Consider the following 26,539-nt stretch of genomic DNA (forward strand, 5'->3'; position numbering starts at 1 on the left):
TTAGAATCCGTCATTAAGGAGGAAATTGCGAGGCATCTTGAAGGGAATTGCTTGATAGGGCAGACGCAACACGGTTTCATTAAAGGGAAGTCGTGTCTGACAAATTTACTGGAGTTCTATGAGGATGTGTCTAGGGCGGTGGATAGAGGAGAGCCGGTGGATGTGGTCTTTCTGGATTTTCAGAAGGCGTTTGATAAGGTACCTCACAAGAGGTTACTGCAGAAGGTCAGAGGACATGGAGTTGGGGGTAGGGTGTTAGCGTGGATAGAGGATTGGTTGTCAAATAGGAGGCAGAGAGTGGGGGTCAATGGGTGCTATTCGGATTGGCGGTTGGTGACTAGTGGGGTGCCCCAGGGGTCGGTGCTGGGGCCTCAGCTATTTACCATTTATATAGATGATCTGGAGGAGGGAACCGAGTGTAGGGTGTCGAAATTTGCTGATGACACCAAGATTGGGGGAAAGGCAAATTGTGCGGAGGGTGTGGAGAGTCTGCAGAAGGATCTAGATAGGCTGGGCGAATGGGCCAGGAAATGGCAAATGGAATTTAATGTTGGCAAGTGTGAGGTGGTCCACTTTGGTAGGAAGAATGGTAGGAAGGACTATTACTTACGTGGCGAAAAACTGCAGCAGGCGACGGTGCAGAGGGACCTCGGGGTCCTTGTGCATGAGTCGCAAAAACCCAGCTTGCAGGTGCAGCAGGTGGTCAGGAAGGCGAATGGGATGCTGGCCTTCATAGCGAGGGGGATTGAATATAAAAGTAGGGAGGTCTTGCTGCAGCTGTATAGGGCATTGGTGAGGCCGCAGCTGGAGTACTGTGTGCAGTTTTGGGCGCCGCACCTGCGCAAGGATATTTTGGCCTTGGAGGGAGTGCAGAGGAGGTTTACTAGGCTGATACCGGAGTTGAGGGGGTTGAGCTATGAGGACAGGCTGAATAAACTAGGCTTGTACTCGTTAGAGTTTAGAAGAATGAGGGGAGATCTCATTGAGACATATAAGATGATGAATGGGATGGATAGGATAGAGGTGGAGAGACTCTTCCCGCTCAAAAAAGACAGTAGGACTAGGGGACACAGCCTCAAGATAAAGGGGGGGCGGTTTAGAACGGAGTTGAGGAGGAACTTCTTCACTCAAAGGGTAGTGAATCTCTGGAATTCTCTGCCCGTTGAAGTGGTGGAGGCTGCCTCGCTAAATATTTTTAAGAAGCGGGTTGATGGGTTTTTGATAAGAGAGGGGATTAAGGGTTATGGGGAGAGGGCGGGAAAGTGGAACTGAGCCACGACAGATCAGCCATGATCTTATTGAATGGCGGGGCAGGCTCGAAGGGCCAGATGGCCTACTCCTGCTCCTATTTGTTATGTTCTTATGTTCTTAATTGTACAAAGATGGGCAACAAGTCAGAGGATTGCATTTTATCAAGAACAGCAAAGAATGATTAAAACATTATTTCAACTATATTCACTTTGAGACTTGAGAGGCCTATCAAACCCAGAGGCCTGTTGGCTTGTTCCCCTCACAGCATGTTGACAGGATCATATTGGTTAAGGGGCAGGTCTGTACATCGAAACCCTAGACGTGCTATACAAATTGAAGGTAAAAAGATAATTGATGGGGTCACGAGATGCAAGGACCAGAATAGCTGTGTTCCTATGTGAGCTCTGGCAATATTCAGCTAGTATTTATAATGCTCATATTTAGTAAATTCAGGTGAAAACTCCATATTATATCCCTGGAAGACTTTTGGTCAAATTTTGCTGACAAAGTGCTGAGAAAAATAAAGAAAACCAACAACAAGAAAGAATAGTTGGAGGCAACTAGGGTGGACTCAATTGCTCAACATGGCGATTGGGTGAATGAGCAATCCCTCAACCCAGCACTTTCAAAGGCACTACAACTGATGACTGCAAATATTATCAAGGGGATTGATAAGAAACTTGGTCTATTAGTGCAAAATATCAGTGTTCATGATATGCTAAAAGGTTGATGAAGCTGAGGAGAGAATTCTTACTGTAGGAAATTCAACTTTCTCAGTAGAGGCGCTTTTGCAATCCATGGAAAAGTAGCTGCTCAATATGTTGGAACGTCTAGACAATCTAAAGAACTGAGGGCGGAGGAAAAATGTTTGAATTATTAGTTTGCCAGAAGGAGAGGAGGTTGAACTCCCACGTAAATATTTTGAGAGCTGTCTACCACACTTTCTCAACATAGAAACAAATTTTAGATTAGAAAGGACACACTGTTTACTTGCTCTGAGGCCCAAGGATAACTGCTGACCCTGGCCTGTAATTATCCATTTTCATAACTTCAAAGATCACCAAAAGGTGACAGAGGCTGCTAGATGTAGTGGTGCCTTACTCTATGATAAAGATATTTTTCTTTCAAGGTTTTTTAGTGGCAATACAGCAAAGTCACCAGGGGTTTGATCAAGTTATAAGGCAACTGAAGTCCATTCGAGCACAATATGCCCCACTGTGTCTTGCCATATTGACCATGACATTCAAAAATGGGACAAAAACATTCGAAACCCCAGTCAAAGTCATGGCTTTTGTGAACTCCATGGAAGTAACAATTCAAATTCCTCAGTTGAATGTCATTCGTAACAGATTGCAGTTGACTATAAAGTCTGGACTCTGTCCCTTTTCATGACAATTTTCTTTTCTTTTGGGCTGGTACTTATCACTCTGCTAGGGGTGGCCTAGTAACTGAGCATTACAATGAATATTGTGCTTAAGCGTGGCAGGAATTTGAAAGTGTCTTTGATGACTAATATTGCTCATTGTGTTCTTGCTAGTCACCAGATCAGAAAGCACATGATGTATTATGAAGTTAGACTAGATTGCAACTATTTCTTTATTTTGATATTAGTTTGATGAAAAGGGGTTTCACACCAGGTGAGATTTTATTGATACACCAGGAAACTTTTAAAAAAACAAACTTTATTTAAACAATACAGTTTAACTATAACAAATTAATTAGCTTAACTTTTACCAATTGAAAAACTTAAAAATGACAAGAAACAATTCTTAACTAGTATCCTATGTCCATTAGTTCCAATTCAAGCAAAATTCCTCTTCTAGCCTTAAACTCTTCTTCAAAATCAGTTATCAAAGTACAGAGATTGCACATACTGGTAAAAAGTTTGATGAAGTTGAAGAGAGAAACCTTGAAAGAAAAATATCTTTACTCCATCATAGAGCAAGGCACCACCACATCTAGTGGCCTCCACCACTTTTACTTGTTAACAGTCCCAGAGCCTTTGAATGCTCATGGAGAGAGAGAGACAGGGCGATATTTGTCTTCTGATACTCAAACAGCAGCCTCCAGAGAGAGAGAGAGAGAGAGAGACAAAGACACATCTTGCTTCTTTAAGAACCATCCAGAAACTGCCTGCTTTTCCCTATGACCCTAGTTTCTCCCATTAGCACATGGCTGCGTCTCTTGTCAATCAACCTAATCAAAATCTTACTCTGAAACTCTGGGGGAGAAACCAAAAATAACTAAAAATGCATCCACTCAGATTAAAACAAATATCCCTTTTAGGTAAGATCAATTATTAGCCTGCATTTGAAGCATGCAATCAACATGATGCAGACAAATCAACTCCATTTAAACGGAGCTGAATTCTAAACATACCCCTTACAAGAAACATGTTAAAATACATTTCTTAAAGGCACAGTACCATTACAATATGAATCAACAGGAAGTCTTCCTTTAGTTTCTGTATTGAATTGCACATAATGGTATAGTGAATCCTTTAAAACACTGCAGATTTTTTGTTTTCAAAATGCAGTTGGAAAATAACCCGACAAGCACATTGATCACTGCATGTGTTAATGCACCATTACAAGTTGATAGCATCATTAAACGGGGGGGGGGGGGGGGGGGGGTGAGGGGGAGGGAACCAATAAAACAACAGGTTATTCAAGATATAGTGATGAATAACAAACCAGAATTGATTGCAAATAGTAAATGTAAGATGATTGAATTTGATATTAGCTTTGTGGAAGGAAAGGGTGAGTCACAATTCATGATTTAAATTTAAGAAGGAAAAATTTCAAAGGAATGAGTAATGAACTGAGCATAACAAGCTGGCCTGAACTGTTCAGTTGAGCTGAATAAACCTAAAAATAATCACTGAGTTGGGTTCAAAAACTTTCACTGCTGTTCTACAAAATCAGTACATATCCCCAAAGTCAAAGACTCAACTTATACACTAAAGCAACCAAGGTCAACAATCAGCTGCAAGGCAGTGCCAAGCTAAGAAAATTAAACTAATAGGAAGAAAAGTTTAAATCCAGTGTATTTACAGAGCTATAATAAGAAAAGGAGCCATACAAAGCAACAAACAAAACGGATTTGGAACAGAAAAGAGCTAGCAAGGAGTATCAAGTTTCTCGGAGGCTGTGTGTCAATTCCACATTTCAGGCTTAACAGATGTCAAAGTTACGTCATTTTATCCTGACGTCATTTTTTTTTATATGTGACAGCCTTCCATAGTCTCAGAAATTCAGGAGACAAAGTTGTGATGGGTGGGAATGTTATGGGAACACAAGCAGGATCCTTCTAGCTACCCTGCCTGATGGCAGGCAGGTTTAAAGTTAGTGTTTAATTATGAATCAATGCAATGATAGGCAATTATAAATGTCACAACTCATTGTTATAGAAAATGAAATAGATTTTTATTTTAACCATCTGGGTGTTAATGTGGCTAAGTAGGGGTAACATGGTTGGATGTTTGCTTTGATATGTGGAACAACAGTGGCAAAAGAGGAAATGTACTCCTTAATAATTAACGGCAAGATGATCCCCTTGAAGATAAGGGAGAAAGAAATTTCAACAGCTCACTTTTTAATCTAGTTTACAAAAGAGGAAGAGGAAAACCATTTATATGGCTACGTGGCAATAATACAAGATTATGGACTGTAGAGTAGTCACTGCAAAGAAATAGACAGACTCATGCTAAAAGGACCCAAGTACTTGAAAGTGATTGAAAACATACACCTGAATTTACCAGCTGGGTCCTCCTGATCTCTTGCTATTGTGGCAAAATCCCGGGAGAAATGGTGTCAATGGGCTTCCTGCCATTTCCGCAGAGATTCTGCCAAAGCTATTATCAGGACAACTCTATGAAAATTCTATTTCATAGAATTTAAGTTGAAATCTTAAATAGGCATAAAAATAAATTAACTTGTCCGTGCAAAGACTATTTTTGACATAATGTTGATGTTGCAAAACCATTTTCTTCCGTACACTGACACAAAGCTGCATTCAGTAAATCTCTGCTCTGATTACATATTTTCACAGTAACTTCATTGCAATGTTAATTCAGCCTACTAGTGACTAATAAATAAACTTTAAACTTTTCAGTTGCATGAATGTGAATGCAGCATTTAATTTTTTGTGTTAGATGGTTTCAAACTTATTACTATTTCTTACAGTTACTGTGAACTATCCATGTTTATCTCTCGAATCCATTTTCAAAATTATCATTTAAGGGGAGTATTAAAAGACTCAGTAGGTTCTAATGCCCGAGTTTGCTGCTATTTATTTATCTGGCTGCTTCTGGTAGGATCGCCGAACAATGCTATTACTTACTTTTGCTGACGGTATACCCTCTGGAGGTCGACAATGAAGTAAAACCTCTTGGTCCAATGGAACCTCCTTCCCTAATGGTTCTTGTTCAAAATTCTTCCTCAGATCTCCAAATCAAAAACAAGAACAATAATTAAGTAAATCTGCACAGTTATGGAACATGTTCTTTTTGTTTTAAAAAAGCACTAACACTTGGATTTTGTCTTCAATAAAAATAATCACCTTGATTAAGGTATTCAGCCTAGCAATGGTAAAAATCTGAGCACTTTTACAAACTGGATTTAAATACTTACTAATGTTTAATAGATCAGATCAGGATAATGGTCAGGAATGTCCAGTCAAATCTCTGAGAGGTCCATTTAATCTTCGTAGCTGGTGAAACTGATATTCATTCTTCCATCTCAATTACAAAGTTGCACTAACAAGAGACTGTCCTGAACTTATGCACAGTTGCAAGATTTTTATGGGGCAGGACATACGATCGATGTTTCAATTCTGCATTGATCCTGACCCATTGGGCTGATTATTTATGCAGAGCGAGTTCCTGGCAGGAACTCCACTCACCAACAGGGATCCATGCTGAGGAAAGAAATGTATAGCAGGAAAACCTTGAGACTAAGTCAAATGTTACATTAAGGCCTTAGGCAAGACTGGGAAACATAACTACTTTCAAACACAATTTGAAATATTGCACATAAAATAACAATTCAGGCAGAAGTATCTCTTATAAACTGGACTATCAACAGGATGCAGGGCAGCAACGTACAAAGCTTATTTTGGCAGCAGTTCGGGGCCCCAAAATGTCTATCAGTCAGAATGACAAAGGCAGCAATGTTATGAGAGTACCATCATGCCCAAGTTCCACTCCATGACACATGGCAGCATATATCACTCCTTCTTCACTATCACGGACTCAAAGATCTGGAATTCTTTACATATCCAGTAAAAGCAGTAAAAACACACAGGTAACAATTAATAGAGAAAACTATAGGTTAGAATGAAAATTAGGGTGTAAAATAATTGGTAGCGAAATGGTTGCCTGCCTGTCATACACCGCAAATAATATTCCTTCCATTAATTTCAGTGGTGAGAAAAACCAGAAAGGGGGCATTAAAGGTGGCTGTCTGCTACTACCTGTTGCACGCTTCTGCTGAAGCGGAATGTGCCACCCATCAACAAATGGTGTCTTCCAACAGAATCCAATAGGATTATCAGATATCTGCAGAATTAGGAGCCATGATGAAAACTGATGCACTTGAATTGTTTAGAAGGACGCACAAGAGGACAATTTAACAGTGAAAGATCATCTTGGAAGACAATTAAAGATAATTCAGGAGGTTGTATTTCTCTGGTACGTAATTACAAGTAAAGTACTAATTTAATTGTATGGAGACAATGATGATAAATGTAAAAGTACTAATTTAATTTATGGAGACGATGATGGTAGATGTCAGGCATTAAGTTGAGATACTACTACAAAGATAATTATTACTAAATTTGCAGGTAAAGGTTTATCTTCGCTATAAAGAAAACCATAATCTGTAACTAGGTAGCTTTGCCTTTCTGCTCAGATGTAACATGAAATCATTTATTTTGTTCCTTCTTAGTGATATTTTGAAGCTCCACTTCAGTGGGATGATAAATGGGTTGATAATGTTGCCCACAGTCCTTTCAAAAAACCAAGAAGTAAAAATACTTCCATGACAAGGGTTTTAGTTTGCCATGTGCCAAAATTAATTTGATATGAGTACAACATGTCCACTCTCAAAGTTGCATTGGACAAACTATCTTGTCCAAAAGATAAACTTGTCAGGCTAGAAATGATGTAATCTCCCATCACCAAGACTTCCAGACAAGACTTGAAAAGAAGAAAGATCAGCTGTCAGCTGAAAAACTACAGTATCTCATCACAGTCAAAGTAAACAAGGACAGTAGTGTCACAGGAGTTATTGATAATGTAGATTACAGACAAGCAGAGGAAGATAAATGACCATATGTCTGGCATTCGTTGAGACTGCATTAGCTTTCACGTTCTGGCACGATGGTTCAATGGAATTTATGGTCCCCCTAAATAATCATTCTAATATCACACAGTACTGTCTATGTTTTTTCCAGAAGTTCAATGCTAAATTCTCATTACTTAACAGTATCTGAGCTGTTCCACTTCCCTCTGATACCGCTGGCCAGAAATAAGGGATCAGGCAGTCAGTTAGCTCAATTAGCTGGGCGGCAGGTTTGTGCTGCAGAATGATGCCAACAGCTTCATTTCAATTCCCATACCAGCTGAGGTTATTCATAAAGACCCATCTTCTTGACCCTTGTCTGGGTTGTGGTGGTCCTCAGGCAAACTCACAACCAATTAGCTCTCCCCCTCAGGAAAATGAGAAACAGCTCAGATATAGTTAAGTATTGAGATTTTTGCATTTAACCTCTGGAAAAAAACAAAGCCACTATTGTGTGATATTGGAATGATCATTTTTGGTTGTCTGGGACTATTATCAGTTGTCTAATAACCTTATGGTCATTTGGGAATACCTTACCTTTTCTTACAAGGATCTATATAATTACATTCACTCAGTTTGTGACTTTGCTGCATGCATTTTGCAAATGTACTTTTACTGCATGAAGAGCCATCAGCCCCAAATTTTGTGCCTCTTTTGTGCACCTCCTACAATAGGACCTTAATTCTTTCAACATCAATGGGAGCAGTGATGCCCATAATTACTCCAAGTTTTCCCTCCATTATAATCTTTAATGGTGAGCTGCATGAGTTCTGAGTTTTGGTTCCTTATCAAACTTTTCATTCCCTATTCAAGTGTGTTACACAGCAAGCTCTATGGATAGTTGCCTATTCAAATCAGACAATAGGGTTTCTGCAAATGTTTGCAACTGTCCATAAGTATTGAATGGGAAGCAGGTACCTTGCACAAAAACAGTTATGTCCTTGACTAAATTAATAAGCCTGCAGAGCTGCCAATAAGAACATCCATTTGCAGCCTTTCAAATTATTTATTAGTTGACCCAAATGGCACTAGTGGTTATCTTTTAAATGTTTTACATATCAAAAAATAACCAAAGAAACTGACTACTGTACAGTAAGTTGGTCTGTGCAATTTTGAAAAGTCAATTTCAGTGAATAAAAATCATCTTACTTACTGGGGTTAGGCTAGATGCTTATTAAAAATGCTTACTCTTCTGTGGTAAATCATTTTCAACAGCATTACTCAAACTGGACCAGGATACCACATGAAATGCATTAAGGAATATTTTCTATTGTAGAAATGAATGAAAAAAGAAAATTGTGTTTTATTATGCTGCCAATTGCCAAGTTCACAGAAACTTCTACATTAGTGGTTATGAAAATGATTTTGAGCAGAAACTTGAACCATAACTTCACTCTGTAAAACTAACACACTTTCACATGGAATGTGCACCTGAACTGCAAACTGCAGCCAAAGTGGAAATGGGAACATTATCTTTATGGAGAACTACATAAAATTAAAGAATGACAGAAAAATTCAAGAAGATTAACATTATGTCCATTTAAAATTATGAACAAAGAAAGAACAAAGAAGAATACAGAATAGGAACCGGCCTTTCAGCCCAACTAGCCTGTGCCAACATAACAACATCTTTCTAAATGAAAGACCTTTTGCCTCTATGTGGTCTATATCCCTCTATTCTCTGCTGATTCCTGTATCTGTCAAGGTCTCTTAAACATTGCTACTGTATTTTCTTCTTTCATTCCTCTGGCAGCATATTCCAGACACTTACCACCCTCTGTGTAAAAAAGACTTGCCTCGTACAGCTCCTTTAAACTTTCACCCTTTTACCTTGAACCCACGTCCCCTATTAATTGTCATTTCTACCCTGGGAAAAAGACGCTGACTATCCATGTCTCTCTGAATATTGTAAACTTCTATCAGGTTGCCCCTCAGCCTCCGTTGTTCAAGTGAAATTATATGTACATTAATTTCTACTTACGGAATTTACATGGGTTTACTTGTGTGTTTTGGTTGGCCCGATAACAAAAAAAATTAGATTTTTGTCTAAATTTCAGCTTAGTATTTGCTTCTTTCATTTTGTCACATACAAGGGGTTAAAGCCCAAGCTCACTCAAAGAAGTCATGATCCAGTTCAGCTAAAAGCATTTGACTGGAATTTGAGTAAGAGAAAGAACAAGGACTACAAAATAACTTTTGGAGTTGCACTGATCCAGCTAACGGGAGTATTCCATCACAATCCTGACTTGTGCCTTGTAGAAGGTGGACAGGCTTTGGGGGGTCAAGAAGTAAGGTTTCCCCACAGGATTCCCTGCTCGTGCAGACACAGTATTTATCTGACTATTTCACTTCAGTTTCTGGCCAACAGTAACCACCAGGATGTTGATTGTGCAGGATTCAGTGACAGTAATGCCACTGAATGTCAAGAGGAGAAGGTTAGATTTTTTGTGTTAGAGATGATTATTGCTTGCCACTTGTATGGCATGAAAGTTAATTACCACTTGTCAGCTCAAGCCTGCATATTGTCCAGGTCTTGCTTCATTTGGATACAGACTGCTACAATGATGAAGGATGATGAATGATGCTGAACACTTTGCAATCTTCTGTTAATATCTCAACTTCTTACCTTATGATTGACAGAGGTCATTGATGAAGCCACTGAAGATGGTTGGACCTAGCAGACTAACTTTAAGAACTCCTACACCTGGGACTGAGATTATTGACTTCCAACAACCACAATCATCTTCCTTTGTGCTGGGTATGACTCCATGCAGTGGAACTTTTTCCAAATTTCCACTGACTTCAGTTTTTCTCAGGCTTCTTGATGCCATACTCAAGACAAAGGCTGCCTTGATATCGAAGGAAATCATTTTCATCTTTCATTCATGTCTTGAGTTCAGCTGTATTGTCCATATTTAGAATAAGGCTATAATGAGGTCAGAACCTGAGTGGTCCCAGCAAAACCCAAAGTAAGTGTTCAATGAACAGGTTTTTGCTGAGCAAGCATCAATTGGTAGCATTATCAATGACCCCTTCCACTTTACTGAGAGTAGGCTGATGGGGCAGTAACTGGCCAGATTGGATTTGTCTAGCTTTTTCTGGATGGCACACACCTGGTCAATTTTCCACATTGCCAGCTGAATGCCAATATTGAAGTTATAATGGAATAGTTTGTCTAGGGTCACAGTTCTGGAACCCAAGCCTTAGTATTAACTAGAGTATTGTCAGAGCCTATAGTCTTAACAATATCCAGTGCTTTCAGCATTTTTTAAAATATCATATGGAGTGAATCGAATTGGCTAAAGACCAGAATCTGCAATACTGGGAACTTCTGGAGGAGACCAAGAAGGATCATCCACTCAGCGCTTCTGGCTGACCATGGTCGCAAATGTTTCAGCCTTGCCTTTTTCACTGCCCCCTCACCCTCCCCTGTGATTGAGGATGGAAATGTTTGTAAGCCTTCTCCTCCTGTTAATTTAAATGTTCACTACCATTCACAACCGAATATGGCAGAATTGCAGAGCTTAGATCTAATCCATTGGCTGTGAGATTGCTTAGCTCTGTCTATTGTATGCTGTTTTTGCTGATGGGAATGCAAGTAGTCCTGTGCTACAGGTTGACACCTCATTTTTAACTATTCCTAGTGCTGCAAATCGCATGCCCTCCTGCACGCTTCATTGAACCAAGCTTGATCCCATGACTTGATGGTGCTGATAGAGTGAGGGGCGTGCTAGGCCACGAGGTTACAGATTGTGGTTGAATACAGTTCTATGGCCCACAGTGCCTCATGGATGCCCGGTTTTGAGTTGCTAGATCTGTATGCAACCTTGCCCATTTAGCATGGTGGTAGCACCATTAACACATTGTCAGATATCCTTAATATGAAGACAAGACTTTGTCTCCACAAGGACTATGTGGTGGTCATTCCTATTGACACTATCATGTGCAGATGTATCTGTGTCAGACAGGTTTGTAAAGTGGAGTTCAAGTAGGTTTTTCCCTTTTGTTGGTTCCCTCACCACCTGCCACAGACTTAAAAGTCAAGCAATTTTGTTGTTTAGGATTTGATCAACTCAGTCAATATTGTTGTTGCTGAGCCACTCTTGATGATGGACATTGAAATCCCTGACCTAGAGTATATTCTGCACCTTGCCAGCATCAGTATTTCCTCCTAGCGGTGTTTAAAATGGAGATGTACTGTTTCATAAGCTGAAGAGGAAGGCCAGGGGAGTGAGGCAGTAATTAGCAGGAAGCTTGTTGCTTTAACTGTTTACACAAATCCTAGATTTCCTTTAGAGAGTGTCGGGCTGAAAAAGATTCTCTGATGAAGCTGCCATGTAGAAGCCCCCTAAATATCTGTGGGTTGTTGCAGGCATAATAAATGGCAAGTGCATTTTGTTCAATGTCTATAGTGCAAGAATTGTTCAGTTGGTTGATTGTAGTTTACTTGAACATAGAAAAGATAAAATGTATGAATGATTGAAGATCCAAGCCATTCAATTCTAATCCAAATGCAAGAGTGCATCGTGGTTTTCTTTGGACATATGCATCTGATATCCATCATTTTGAATTGATCAGGGCTATTTCAAAGTCATTTGTTATCTTGTGGTTTGATCTGATCAAATGAACAGAATTGAATTTGATGTACTGCTTCATTAAATCAATACTTCTTTCAGCAATTTTTCATGTTTTGCCTCCTGTTGGAGTACAATTCAGGTGGGAACTATAAGATGCAGGAGGTTCCAGCAATTTTATTCACTTAGTCATTCCATTTGGCATCAACAGTGCATTGCAGTTTGTGGCAAAACTCCATGTACCCATAGTGGTCTGCTTGTGATAATGCTTGCACAGTTGATAACACAGAGTTTCCAACCCCACTGCAGTTATTTAAAGGGCTGAAACTCTGTTGACCAGGAGACTTGTGTCAGATAATGAATATATGCACTAAAGTGAGTCATGTAGTCACAGTTCTACAAGGTAATCCTAAAGGATTCTGCATTAAACAAAGCAAAGGAGGGCTACACTGTTTGTTCGAAATGCAAGCAGGGTGAAATTTTGTCTTGAATATCCAGGGGAGTTTGCTACAAATGATGGGAAAAAGCTGATTGATAAACATAAAGTTATTAAAGTAAGGCTGCATTAATCCAGAAAAAAAAACGTATAAAATGATCTGCTGGATCATGCAGTTAACATCAAATTCTTAAAAAAAAAACAGACCAAATGGCATCCTACTAAGCAATAGCCTTCCATATTTCTAATAAAAAAAAATTCCTTTCTCAGAGGTATAAAGCTAATGAGCAGAATGCACAGGACAAGCCCTTAATCTGTCTTCTAGCTTGCTCCACAAATGAATTCAACTTCAAACTGAATCCAGTTCATGGTCCCCACAAGAGGGAAATTCTGGATCCAAGCTGCCAAGAACAGGCATTACACCTGACCCCTGGGTTGATTCTATGCTTGATCTTAGTCAAAAGGATTTCAATGGCCATCCTGCTGTAGATTGGGGCAGCAGCATGAACATTCACTGCTGTTAGCACTGTTATGCTGATGCCCCTTAGATTGGCGCACACACATTATACATTTATGACCTGCAGCAAAATTAAGATCCATACAAAGAGCTGTGAAGTTTGGATTAGCAATTGAACAAAAATAACAAGGTTATGAGTAAACTCACTAATTTGATTTGATTTATTATTGTCGCATGTATTGGAAACAGTGAAAAGTATTGTTTCTTGTGAGTGGAGTACATAGGGGAGAAGGAAAGGAGAGGGTGCAGAATATAAGGGGGTATTTGGTAGCAGAAACTGTTGAGTGTCCAATTAAAGATGGTGGACAGTCTCCTGATGCGACTATCCAATCAGAAGGTGAACAGCTCTGTAGCGTTAGAAACCTCATTGGGAGAAGTGGTCATTGCTGAGGTAGGTGGGAGACCTCGGGTGATTGGTGAAGTAAGTTTAAAAAAAAAAGCTATTTGGTGGTTAGAGCGAAAAGCAGGTTCTGACGCCAATGTCCACCTTCACTGCCACAGTGAAGCTACCTCTGTTAATCTGCTGGCCACCCCAGGGTGTCGGAGGTCATTGGCAAAAATGCCAGCAGCCCCTTACAATGGCCCTTAATTGGGACTTTAATGATGCTAGCGGGCAGTCACATTGTTTGTGGGAGTCGTTCCAATAAAAGTCCTCACTATCTCTTCTCATCTCTCCATTCCCACCACTTGGTGAAATCTGGGCCCCAGTATTGCTCTAGCTTTGACTTTGATCTTTTTTTCCGTTCATGATTAGACCCCTTTGCATTACAAAGTAATAGAGCATGTAGCGGGCAATATTAACTTGAACACAGTGGGGGAAGGCAGTATTGCAAGGAGCCTTGATATGTGGAAGAATGTGAAGTCAAGATTTAAAGATGCTTATGTTAATGGTCCTTACTGGTCCTGGAATCTACAATGGCTTTGAATCTGACCCTGAACTGTATCTGTGACTGTCACAAAAAATGTGAAGTAGCGAGAGTTCAGGTCAATATCCGTGGTCACCAAGTAGCAATCATTGCAGCCTGCCTTCAACGTTATATAAGCTAGAAGTAAATGACTGTCATAAAATAGCAGCCCTCTGTCAAAGGCAGATATAAGGGCATAAGAGCATAATAACTAGGAGCAGGCGTAGGCCATTTGGCCCCTTGAGCCTACTCTGCCATTCAATAAGATCATGGCTGATCTTTTTGTGGGTTCAGCTCCACTTACCCGCCCGCTCACCATAACCCTTAGCTCCTTTACTGTTCAAAATTTATCTATTGCCTTAAAAATGTTCAATGAGGTAGCCTCAACTGCTTCACTGGGCAGGGAATTCCACAGATTCACAGCCTTTTGGGTGAAGAAGTTCCTCTTCAACTCATTGACTAAATTTGCTCCTCCTTACTTTGAGGCTATGCCCCCTAGTTCTGGTTTCACCCGCCAGTAGAAACAACATCCCTGCTTCTATTTACTCTATTCCCTTTATAATTCCAAATGTTTCTATAAGATCCCACCTCAATCTTTTAAATTCCAGTGAGTATAGTCACAGTCTACTCAGTCTCTCCTCATAAGCCAACCCCCTCAACTCTGGAATCAACCTGGTGAATCTCCTCTGCACTCCATCCAGTGTCAGTATATCCTTTCTCAAGTAAGGAGACCAAAACTATAGACAGTACCCCAGGTGTATTCTATTACCTAATACGGTTTTGCTGGCATTAACCAGTTGTAATTTGAGTTGATATATCTTCCCGTTTATGTGGTCATTGGACTTGTATATGGAGAACAGTTAGCTGCCATCAGTGGGTGGTTTGGAAAATCCAACAACACAATATAATTCAGCACACCTGCCATGTGACTGTTGCTATGCAATGGGAAAGGTGGTGATCAATGATACAGTATAATGTATCAGTACTGATTTATCACTGGATGGTGATAAATGTGGCAGAATTCTCCTCTATGAGTCTGGAAGGAGCTGAAGGGATAAAAGTCAGGAGTCATGGCCACTTTGGCCACACATCCCACTGCAACAGATGCCACAGCTGAACCTGGGCCTAAGAATGTGACTCTGGATCAGTTCCAGGAATTGTGTGAGTCTACACATGTCCAGTTGCTCGCACAATAGTGCGTCTGCCACCTGATCTCCTAAACCTTCAACATTCTGCATAAAAGCCTCCAACAGTGAGAAGAGTTTTGCAATTAACACTGATCACATCCCTCTCTTGATGGCTGGACATTTTGGGCTCCCAAGTCATTTTCATTTGTACTGTCTCATTTTCAAATGTGGAAGAGGTAATTTCACACAACATTCTGCAGAATATTGACATCATCAGGTTGTCTAACACTTAATTTAACACTAAGAGCTCATTTTCAATGGCAGTGTTGTTGCCAGCAACCCTACCCTGTAAGTGCAGCAGTATCACACCTGTCAGAGGCAGTCCATTTCACCAGTCACACTGGCTTTCAGGCATGCCTCTGGTGCATTTACTATAGCGCCAGTGTTGCTTCAGCCGATAATCTAAATGACAAGATGCCAGCAGACTAAGTTGGTTCAGTACAAGCTATTTGCGCAGTCCTTCCACCGACCGGGGGAAATATTCATGTTAAGAACAACGATATTAGTTTCGAAGCTGGACATGTGCAAAGTGACTTAAAACTGATTTAGCTGGAGCGCAACATTCTGCATTTTAAAAGAAGCAAACAGCAGCAAGCCTGGGAATCAGCAACTTCAAGAAGTGGATGCTACTTTTCCTTTAAGTTAACACTACTGCTGGAATGTGTTTTTTTTAATGGTCAAGATCAAAGAAAACTATCGGCTAAAACTGAGAATCGACTATAAACATTTATTTCCTATAATGCTGATGTTGGAATACTCTGTGTAAACTGTGGCAGCTGCTGATGGGAGCAGTAAGTGGCATTTACTAAACTAATTTGGGAGCACAGTTTTATAGCATTTGAGCTTCAAAATCATGCATTAATTTGCAATTACTGTGCTTTGAAAAATTTAATTTGTCATTTTCGCAACTTCATAAATTCACTGCAATATAAATATGAGTTCTCTCTGCCTTTGAGCATTTTTAATGATTCTGATACTCCTGACTTCCAGTCAAAATGTAACGATGTTAATGTAACAGTATGAGAAACTTAGAAACACAGGGTAGAATTTTCTGTGATTTTGGCTGAGTTCATCAAGAAATCCTGAGAGTAGCTCACCAGCGACGTTGGTGAAAAATTGTATTGCATCTTCAGGCAGTGTGAAAAATATCTTCTGCATGAGTTTCAGGCTCTGCTTGTAATAGTTTGACTCTGATTCGCTCGTCCCAGCATCAACTCATCAACCAGGGTCTTAAGAGCCTCCCATCGAGCACCACCCAAGCCCTCCAAATCCAGTTGGGGGGATAGCCCAGTGGAAGACACTATCAAGTCTCTCGTCAGGAACCGTAACAAAGATGCTGAGTGGAATGGAGGTGAGGGGTGACAACTCCTACCCTCAAAGGAGCAGAAGGCCTGACAGCAAGGGAGGCGGTGGCAGCTCTGGTGAATGCCAGCTCATTGCAGAGGTGAACACGCACTCAATGCTGGAAAAAGCTGGATAACCTCCTTTGTGCGGCACCACTGCTCATCACATCCAATCTCCCACTGAACAAATACACATGCCAGGCATCATTGCCATCTGACCCAGCACACTTCCTGTTTGCATTATCCCCATCTGTCTCATGGCAGGACAAACTTGAGCACAATAGGAGGGAGCGAACACTGCAGAACCAAGTCATGTCCAAAGTAAAAGTCCTCACTCCCTTCAAGGAGAAATTGCTGGAGCTGACTGGAGAGGAGCAGGATTACACCTGCACTCAGCTCAAGATGGGGGCAAGAGACAAAAATGAGAAGCCTTAACACATGCAGCCATTGTGCTAACCTCACGTGAGATATGTCTTTCCTATCCTTATGCCACCACAATACATTAATGCCATCTCCTTTCCCTTGCAGGTAAATCAGTCCTGTCCATCCTCCAATAGGGAACTGGAGACACAAAAGACAACTGCTCTGAGGAAGAATGCTCAAACCTTTGTATGGAAGAGGTGTCAAAGCTATCACCCGCACTCTCTACCAGAGCTGATACCCGTACATTGGTGGACATTATTAGTGGACAGCACCTTTGGAGGAGCACCTAATTGCTGATGTACCACAACCGACAGGGGCAGGGATGTACCAGAGATCTGATACATGGCGGTCACCAAACTTTCCCCACATTAGTGGATCTCATAAAGTGTTGGTTACAATGAATGGAACGGTGCATTGGGCTGTAATTTCCAAGCTCCAATTTGCCACATCTGAAGATTACCCCAAACGTGCACAAGGGAAGGCTTCTCTCCAACCTGCCCTGCCGGGCCAGAGGTTTCGACATAAGGATTGCGTGGCTGGGAAGTGCAAACCTCCAATGGACAATTGCCCTGTACTGGGAGCCATCAGAAGTTTGCAATTTAAATTGCATTTTCAGATGGCTCTGACTTTGTTACATCAATCATTACCCAGAAAATGTCAGAAGTGTTAAAACCAGTTCTAGTTTCTGGGTAACTTTGTAAAGGCCCACACTGAACACCAGTTAAGAAAGTAGGAACTAAGTGGCAACACTTTACAGAAGCTCTGTCCCATTTTTTGCAAGAGAAATGTTATAATATGTAGCACATTACATAAAATATAACAGATAGGTCTTGAACAAAATAAATTACACCTCTCTGCCTGTACCTTGCCTTTTGGTACATTATCTACTATTTTCTCTTTTTATGATTGTAATATATACTTCTCATTGTGGTATTGGTTTTCCTCTCTGCATCTCCTTTTTGTTATTCCATTCTCATTCCTACTGGAAGTGTCACCTCAGCATTTTATCTTCTTTATCGAGCCTGCAATGTCTCTGAGTGCTTCTACATGCATTTCATTAATAATCTACTCAGTTTCTATCTCCTACGCTCCTAAACTGAGGTTATGCTGCAAAACATATTGGTTGGAAGGACCAGGCTCTGGAAAGGCCAGTAGGGACTGGCATAGCTGTGGTAGGGAAAAAGTAGGGGATTAATATCCATGTAAGAAACATATAAACAGAAATGGTCAGTTGTTTGAGAGAAAAAGGAAATGGAAGAATGTGAAATGGGAATATTTAGGTTCAAAAAACTGGAGGAGTATTGCCTATGCATTGAAACTACTTTGGTAGATAGCTGAGCCTCTGTGAAAAATGAGGAAAGGACAGGGATTATGGGAGTATACATAGAGAAGGGAAGCTGTCTGGTAGTACGAAAGGGGAAGCAATGGCCCTATGGTATTATTGCTAGACTATTAATCCAGAAACTCATCTAATGTTCTGCACACCTGGGTTCCAATCCCACCTGGCACTGAATTAAAAAAATCTGGATTTAAGAATCTATTGATGACCATGAAACTATTGTCAATTTCTGGAAAAACCCCATCTGGTTCACTACTCCTGTCCTTACCTGGTCTGGTCTACATGTGACTCCAGAGCATAACAATGTGGTTGACTCTCAACTGCCCTCTGAAATGGCCTAGCAAGCCACTCAGTTCAAGGGCAACGAGAGATGGGCAATAAATACAGGCCAGCCAGCAACGTACCATGAATGAATAAAAACTTTGATGAATAGGAGCATTCAAATAGGGTGGAGAGTAGGAACAATTAAAAAGTTGGATGTCTGGTAGATATGTTATGGAGTCATTGAGGTGTGCAGCATGGAAACAGGCCCTTCCACCCAATTTACCCATGCTGTCCTTTTTTCAAAACCCCTAACTAGTCCCAATTGTCCGCATTTGGCCCATATCCCTCTATACCCATCTTACCCATGTAACTGTCTACAGAAATTATTGAAACCCTACAATGCAAAAAGAGGCCATTTGACATATTAAGTCTGCACTGACCATCCGACAGAGCATCTTACCTATCCCGATAACCCCATCTATTTACCCTACTAAGCCCCCTAACCTACACATCTTGGGACACTATGGCCAATGCACCTAACCTACACATCTTTAGACTGTGAGAGGAAACCGGAGCACCTAGAGGAAACGCAGGCATAGGAGAATGTGCAAACTCCACACATTCATCCAAGGTCGGAATCGAACCTGGATTCCTGGTGCTGTGAGGCAGCAGTGCTACCCACTGTGCCAACGTCCCGCATACGTGAGGTTATTAGTGTCTTTGCACAATAGGGGAAAGAGATTTCGCTCTTTGAGCATATGAAGGCACATCTGGTACTGAGGTCTAGGTCCAACAGAGGTTATGAAGAAAGGATGGAAAGGTTAGGTTTACGTCCACTTGAGTTTGGAAGAGTAAGAGGCAACTGGAATGAAATCTTTAAGGCGCTGATGAGTATTGACAGGGTGGATGCTAGAGGATGTGTCTTCTTGTCAGAGAATCTAGAATGAGGGATCACAGTTTAAAAATAAGGGGTCACTCATTTAAGACAGAGATAAGGAGAATTTCTTTCTTTCAGAGGCTCATGAGTCTCTAGAACTCTCTTCCTGAAAAGACAGTAGAACAATAATCTTTGGATATTTTCAGGGCAGAACTAGATCAATTCTTGGTTAACAAAGGAGTGAAAGATTATTGGGGATAGTCAGGAATGTGGTGTTGAGGTTACAGCCATGATCTTATTGAATGGCAGAGAGGGAGAGAGAGCACTGGGCAGTAGAACTCCCATGGCCCAGCAGAACTAAGCCCATTAAATAGAAACTGAAGATGCGGGTAGATGAAACCACATATGCAAGTTAAAATTACAAGCCTTGGTCCAGATTTAGTACTAGCATTGTTGGAAAAACTCATCAATTTGCATTATCGTGCGTACATCAAAGAGATGCAAGCACTGTAATCAAGTGAAAATCTGCTGTATTGATTTGCCACTTTGTCTACTTTATACTTTGAATAACTGGATTAAGGATTTATGACCCAAATCACACGATCAAATGTTTATTATTTTGCTTTGCAAGGACTTGGAGAATATCAAAGAGTTTGGGTGGGATTTTCTAAACAGGCTTGCCCCAAGACCGAAAATCCCACTCGAGTTCAACAGACCTTTGCATGGTCTGTGTCCTGCTCACTCCAATTCCCGCGGTGGACGGAATGGGAAATTTCCAACCTTTATGTCAGTTCAGTGGGCCCATTAAAATAAGAAATATTTTTTGTTTGATGCACATAAGTTCAAATACCATTTTATAAGGAATCAGTACTCATACATTAATGTATTCTAAACATGAGATAAATGTTCAAATATAGACCAAGAGTTTCCACTTTGGATGCAATCAGTGAACTAGACACAGCCTGTGGTCAAAAGTACCCTAGTTTAACCTCAACTTTCATCTGCAACATATTTGAATATTGACAAACGTAACGTATTCTGTGAATTGGTACAATCAAGCAGTGTTTCAGAATCGAAAGGTTTGTCCTTAAATAATTGTGTTAAAAACATTCCTTGATATTTTTAAGACAGATGACCTGCTGCAGTCTGAATAATAGTGAAAGATTATCTTATCAGAAAGGTAAACATTTTTAATCAATGTCTTGTTCACCACTCATGAGCAGCCCGATTTCAAATAACTGAAAATGCTTTTTAAAAAGCTAAGCTGAACAATTTCACCATTGCATAGATGTACAGTAGTCAGATCATAAACATTTCTTTTTAAAAAAGCTTCGGAAATGTGCGCCTTAGTGTCCTTATGCTGAATAGAATCAGTTTAATTTCTGAAGCCCCGTGAAGGTCCACAATACAGGCATAATTAGTGAAAATCCATTAGGGTGATTAACTTGACCTAGATGCCTGAACTGCTTTGTCGGTAGGGTTGGCACCAAGGACTGTATTTTTTTAAAATTCCTGGCCCAATTGATTTGTGCTGAGGTAATTTGTGCTTGAAACTCTTCCATCTTTTGTTCTGCTTTGGCTGCTTTCAGGTTAATTGTCCTGAAAAACTAACACAATCTAGTGGAAAATCCTGTCCATAATACCTATTTGAACTTTGCTACATATTCTTCTGTACACTTTCAAAGACAATTTGAAGACAGTAAGCAACAATTTCCTTTTAAATAACACATAAGCATATGCACAGGAAATCCTGAAGTGCCTTGCACACAATAAAGTACTTTTAAAATTGCAAGTTGTTACCTCAGCAAATACTGCAGCTAATTTGCCTAAAGTTACATTCCACAAAATGGCAAATTAGATAATCACTGAAGGAAGAATGTTGTTCAGTGGGTGAGAAAGAACTTCCTTGTAGTCAGATAATGGCATAAGATCATTTACAGTCATCTGAATAGGCAGTTGAGATCCTGGTTTAATATTTTATCCAACAAAATAAGTTTAATGGACTGGGTTTTATGGTTAGAAAACGGACAGATTCCCCACCCACACTACCACCACCCCACCTCACTATATGTGCTTCAGTAATCTGACAGCATCACACCAGTTTCCAATGTGGTGCTGTGTAATCGGGCACAAAATCGAAAGCTTGCTGCCATTTTTGAACACCTGCGGGGCAGAACCCATTGACCGCAACCTCATGTAACCCACTCCACTTTTGTTCAGGCGCAGATATGGGGAGAGAAAACATTAGGAGTGCGTTACACCAGGCGTTAGGAGGTGGCACAAAGAAGTTTAAAGGTTTGTATGGCTGTACGTAGCAACAGAGTCTGCTGGTGAAGGTGACAACATTAGAATATTATTAGCTTTCATTCATTTGCTATTTTAAGGGTGTCGTAGCAAATAAGAAGAGACAGCAAGTAGGGCGCCTTTACATTGTTGGCCACGGCTGACTTCAGGTCATAGCCTAACCCTCCTTGCACTAGATTCCCAACTGTCAATGTATCAGCAAATGCATCCTTTCGCAATGACATTGTTGTGCCAACTACATTGGTAAAGACAGGTGATAAGCATTGGCTCACCTCTATCATTGGGCACAGCTAGAATATCTGGGGCAAAAGGAAATAGAAATTGCTGTTTGGAGAATAAATCTGCTTAAGGTAGAAGGGAAGCTTCAGACTTATTCTTTCACCATGTACAATGATTGGAGTTAAAACCAACTGGGCATGGAGGACGCCCCCCCGCCCCCCCCCCAACCCCACAACACCCGCACCCACCCCCCCCTCCCTCTACCATTCCCTACCCTCCACCCCCCCTTCACAAGGCCACTTTACAGCATTAATTAGCTGTCCAATACTTGATTCACCAAATTGAGGTGGTAGACATGGGAGCAAGCCCACCACTCACTCCCAGGTCTGGCTCCCTCACCTCATCAGCCCCACAAGTATAATGTTAAAGTCCAAATCTAGAATATGTGATCAGGTCTTAATCTGACAAATCCTTGACCTAGGCAAGGGTGCAACAAAGCAGTGCTTTTCAAAAGCATAAATGCACATTTACAAATATACTGATGTACAAGTTGTTTCAATGAAGTGAAGTTTGGATACTCACATGCAATGCGAACAAAAGCCTTTCGACTTTTAGTAGTGCCTGTTGTGCTCCAGGCTACACACTGGCACCAGTATTCTTCTAAACCGAACAGCTTCTCTACTTGTTGCCGTGAAATATCAGTTCTAACTTGGAATACCATGAGTCCTGTAGGCAGTAAGGATGGTATTATTAAAATGGACACATCAGTTTTAACCTGTTTTATCATGGAGCACATGAGGCAAAATAATGGGTGGAGCATTGTCTAGCAACTGGACAATTTTCTATATAAAATCAATAGTTTCATTTAAACCTGATAGTTTTATTTAAATCTTCATATATCATCACCTTCATCATTTAGGTTTTATATATAAAATTAAGATTTTCTGAGTCAGGATTAAAAAAAAACAATTGTTTTCAGCTTCTGGGTGGCATTGTGTCAAGCTGGCATCTATTTTCTCGCTTTAGTTGCTATGAGAACATGATCAAATTCCTCCCACAATAAGCTGCAGTCTTTGTGGTCATGTTGCTCTACCAAGGGCTTTTAGATTGAAAATTCTGACCATTGATCCAACACTGATGACGGGAAGGTGGTGAATTTACAAGACAGAATATTATGCGACTTGGAGGGAATGATGCAGGTGCTGGTATCCAACTTTGTTGCTCTGCTTTGTCCTTTTCAGCAGTTAAGGTTTCCTGGATGAGAGATTCTGTTGAAGGATGACTTTCAGGCTTTATGACAATTTTTGTACATAATTGTGATAAGTATTCTGCTCCAGCTTTGTTTATTTATTGCATGACCTACTGATGTGGAAGCAAAGTGGGGAGCACGACTTTGTTCCTGGCAAGTTACAATAGTGTGTTTAATCTTTAATAGGTTATAACAAATCACTGAACTGGAAAGCTGAATAACTTGAGGAATACTGGATATTAATTGGCTGTGCAAAGCTAAATGAATACTTAATGTTCGAAAAATGGTTCAAGCCATGAAATGAATCAATGTTAACAATAAATTAACGTCATCCTTTGTATAAATAAATACCTGATACTCATATTTTCAAATGAGTAGTTACTAAAATAAAAAGCAATAACAAAATTAAAAACACATTCTTGCAAAGAGGGTCTATTTTTTCAGCTTGGAAAGAAAATCAGCACATTTATATTATAATAGATAATAAAAACAAATATAGATTTCCAAGCTTTCTATCTTCTGCTTGATTGTGCTGATGCGCATGATCTTACACCTTCAAACCGCAGGACTTTCGGCAAGGTGAGGTGGTACAATCTGGTAGGAGATGAAAAATGAGAAACGTACTCAGTTTCTCACCTCCCCGATTATACCGGCCCTGTTTGGCAGGTGTGCCCTCGATTTCAATATTAATGCAATCATTAGGATATCATTAGTGAATCCTGAATGCGAGCGTGCTTAACTGCTTGTCAGTAGAGGTTCTCACTGGTGAGAATCATGGAAAGGCTCTACCAGGCGAGGCCAGATTTGATGGCCTAGTCGGGAGAATCGGAGACCATTGAAGCCACCGGGAAGTTGGGGGCAGGGTTGGGTAGATCATCACAGGGGATGATCAGTGGTTGTTGGCGATTGGGCGGCAGGAGATGTCCCCGGGAGATTGTGGCAACCTGTGCAACTGCACCTCAAGAGCTAAGCTGCTGGCTTCCCCAGTGAGCTGAGGTTCCAACCCACCTCCTGCTGGCGAGAATCGCACCCTGGCACTTCATTGCTCTGAATGCCAAAAAATTGCGACTCGCAGCTCACCAAAAAAGCCAACGTAATTCAATTCTGTTTTCTCATTCATTCAACACTTAATTTTTTTTCCATAAGATTGCGCCCAATGTCTTAATTCTGGGTTGAAGAGAACTCTCCAGAAAAGAACATCTCGAAAATCCCATCACCAGTTGTTGACCCTGTCACCGTGTATACTCAATCTCTCGTTCCACAACATGCAACAGCCATTCTGTTGAACTGTGATGGGAAAGGCAAGATATTAGGGAACAACAACTTGTGAAAGGTTTCTGAACAATGTTATGTCAAAATGAAAGGGCATTATCAAGTTGCATATGCATTGATTAACTTACTGACTGTAGACCTATTTCTAGACTGTTTGAACAGAGGGTAAGCTAAATGTTTTGTGTTGTTCCTCCCTTATATACAAAGTGATGGGACTTAATGCAGTCCACATGTTTCAGAATAATATGTTCTTGTTGTGTAAAAGTTCCTGATGTCAATCATCTTTCTGCTCAATTGTGGTCTTTCTTTTGAGAACACTCTTAATAAGTGTCCAGAATAAGTTGATTTATTGCATTTTTGACAATGGAGCTGGAAGTATTTGTCATGACATTTAGATGACCTTCCCTCAACTCCGTCATGTATGCCAGATCTGCTGAGCTAACAACATACAGTTTTGAAGTATGGGCAGATGCCTTTCGTAGCAACAGCATGACCCAAGTTTTTGCTCCCAGAATGGCTGCACAGAATGGAGAAGTTTTTCAACTTGTTAAACCACCCCTTGAGGAGAAACAGCCCCAAATTGCCAGATATTCATTTGCGGGGGGGAGGGGGTGCTGTGTGCTGGAGTTGGAACCACTGATACAGAAACAGTTTGGAGGCAGCCAAGGGACTGTCAAGTGTTGAAGTAGACTGGTTAAAAGGCCCATCTGGATACTCTGGAACTTCATCCCAGTGGTAATAAAACAGTTAGGCCTGCTAGCCCTCACATCCCTGCCTCCAAGCTTTACCACATCCATGCCAACACGTGACAACCCATGCCCCCACTCATACAAATAGCCCCTCTACCCATATCCTTAAAGCCCCATGCTAAGCTATGGCCCCCACCCACTTCATTTGGTCCTTATATCTTCCATACCAACTCATCCAGTGCCCACCATGGACAGGTCTCAGGAACCACATTGGGATTTATATAGATGATCTGGAGGAGGGAACCGAGTGTAGAGTGTCGAAATTTGCTGATGACACCAAGATTGGGGGAACGGCAAATTGTGCGGAGGGTGTGGAGAGTCTGCAGAAGGATCTAGATAGGCTGGGCGAATGGGCCAGGAAATGGCAAATGGAATTTAATGTTGGCAAGTGTGAGGTGGTCCACTTTGGTAGGAAGAATGGTAGGAAGGACTATTACTTACGGGGCGAAAAACTGCAGCAGGCGACAGTGCAGAGGGACCTCGGGGTCCTTGTGCATGAGTCGCAAAAACCCAGCTTGCAGGTGCAGCAGGTGGTCAGGAAGGCGAATGGGATGCTGGCCTTCATAGCGAGGGGGATTGAATATAAAAGTAGGGAGGTCTTGCTGCAGCTGTATAGGGCATTGGTGAGGCCGCAGCTGGAGTACTGTGTGCAGTTTTGGGCGCCGCACCTGCGCAAAGATATTTTGGCCTTGGAGGGAGTGCAGAGGAGGTTTACTAGGCTGATACCGGAGTTGAGGGGGTTGAGCTATGAGGACAGGCTGAATAAACTGGGCTTGTACTCATTAGAGTTTAGAAGAATGAGGGGAAATCTCATTGAGACGTATAAGATGATGAATGGGATGGATAGGATAGAGGTGGAAAGACTCTTCCCGCTCAAAAAAGACAGTAGGACTAGGGGGCACAGCCTCAAGATAAAAGGGGGGCGGTTTAGAACGGAGTTGAGGAGGAACTTCTTCACTCAAAGGGTGGTGAATCTCTGGAATTCTCTGCCCGTTGAAGTGGTGGAGGCTGCCTCGCTAAATATTTTTAAGACGCGGGTTGATGGGTTTTTGATAGGAGAGGGGATTAAGGGTTATGGGGAGAGGGCGGGAAAGTGGAACTGAGCAGCGACAGATCAGCCATGATCTTATTGAATGGCGGGGCAGGCTCGAAGGGCTGGATGGCCTACTCCTGCTCCTATTTCTTATGTTCTTATGTTCTTATGATTCGATAAAATAAACTTCTAAGAATTTATTACAGGCTTCAGTATGAAGACAACTCGCTGATAAAAGCACATTTAATACATTCAA

At 41.0% G+C, this 26,539-nt stretch overlaps 1 protein-coding gene across 1 annotated transcript in view; it reads right to left on the reverse strand.

Annotated features, from left to right (window-relative positions):
• The window catches only part of unc5a (unc-5 netrin receptor A), a 229,492-nt gene that overhangs the window by 165,941 nt on the left and 37,012 nt on the right, over nt 1–26,539 (reverse strand). Inside the window, exons 2-3 of the mRNA XM_080201104.1 lie at nt 22,563–22,706; nt 5,593–5,696 (exon numbers count right to left, since the gene is read on the reverse strand). Of these exons, the coding sequence (XP_080057230.1) occupies nt 5,593–5,696; nt 22,563–22,706 (248 nt within the window). The remainder of the gene's footprint in view (nt 1–5,592; nt 5,697–22,562; nt 22,707–26,539) is intronic.

This window comes from Carcharhinus amblyrhynchos, chromosome 13 (genome assembly GCF_965287045.1).
Source record: "Carcharhinus amblyrhynchos chromosome 13, sCarAmb.v2.hapA, whole genome shotgun sequence".
In the NCBI taxonomy this organism is placed as follows: domain Eukaryota; kingdom Metazoa; phylum Chordata; class Chondrichthyes; order Carcharhiniformes; family Carcharhinidae; genus Carcharhinus; species Carcharhinus amblyrhynchos.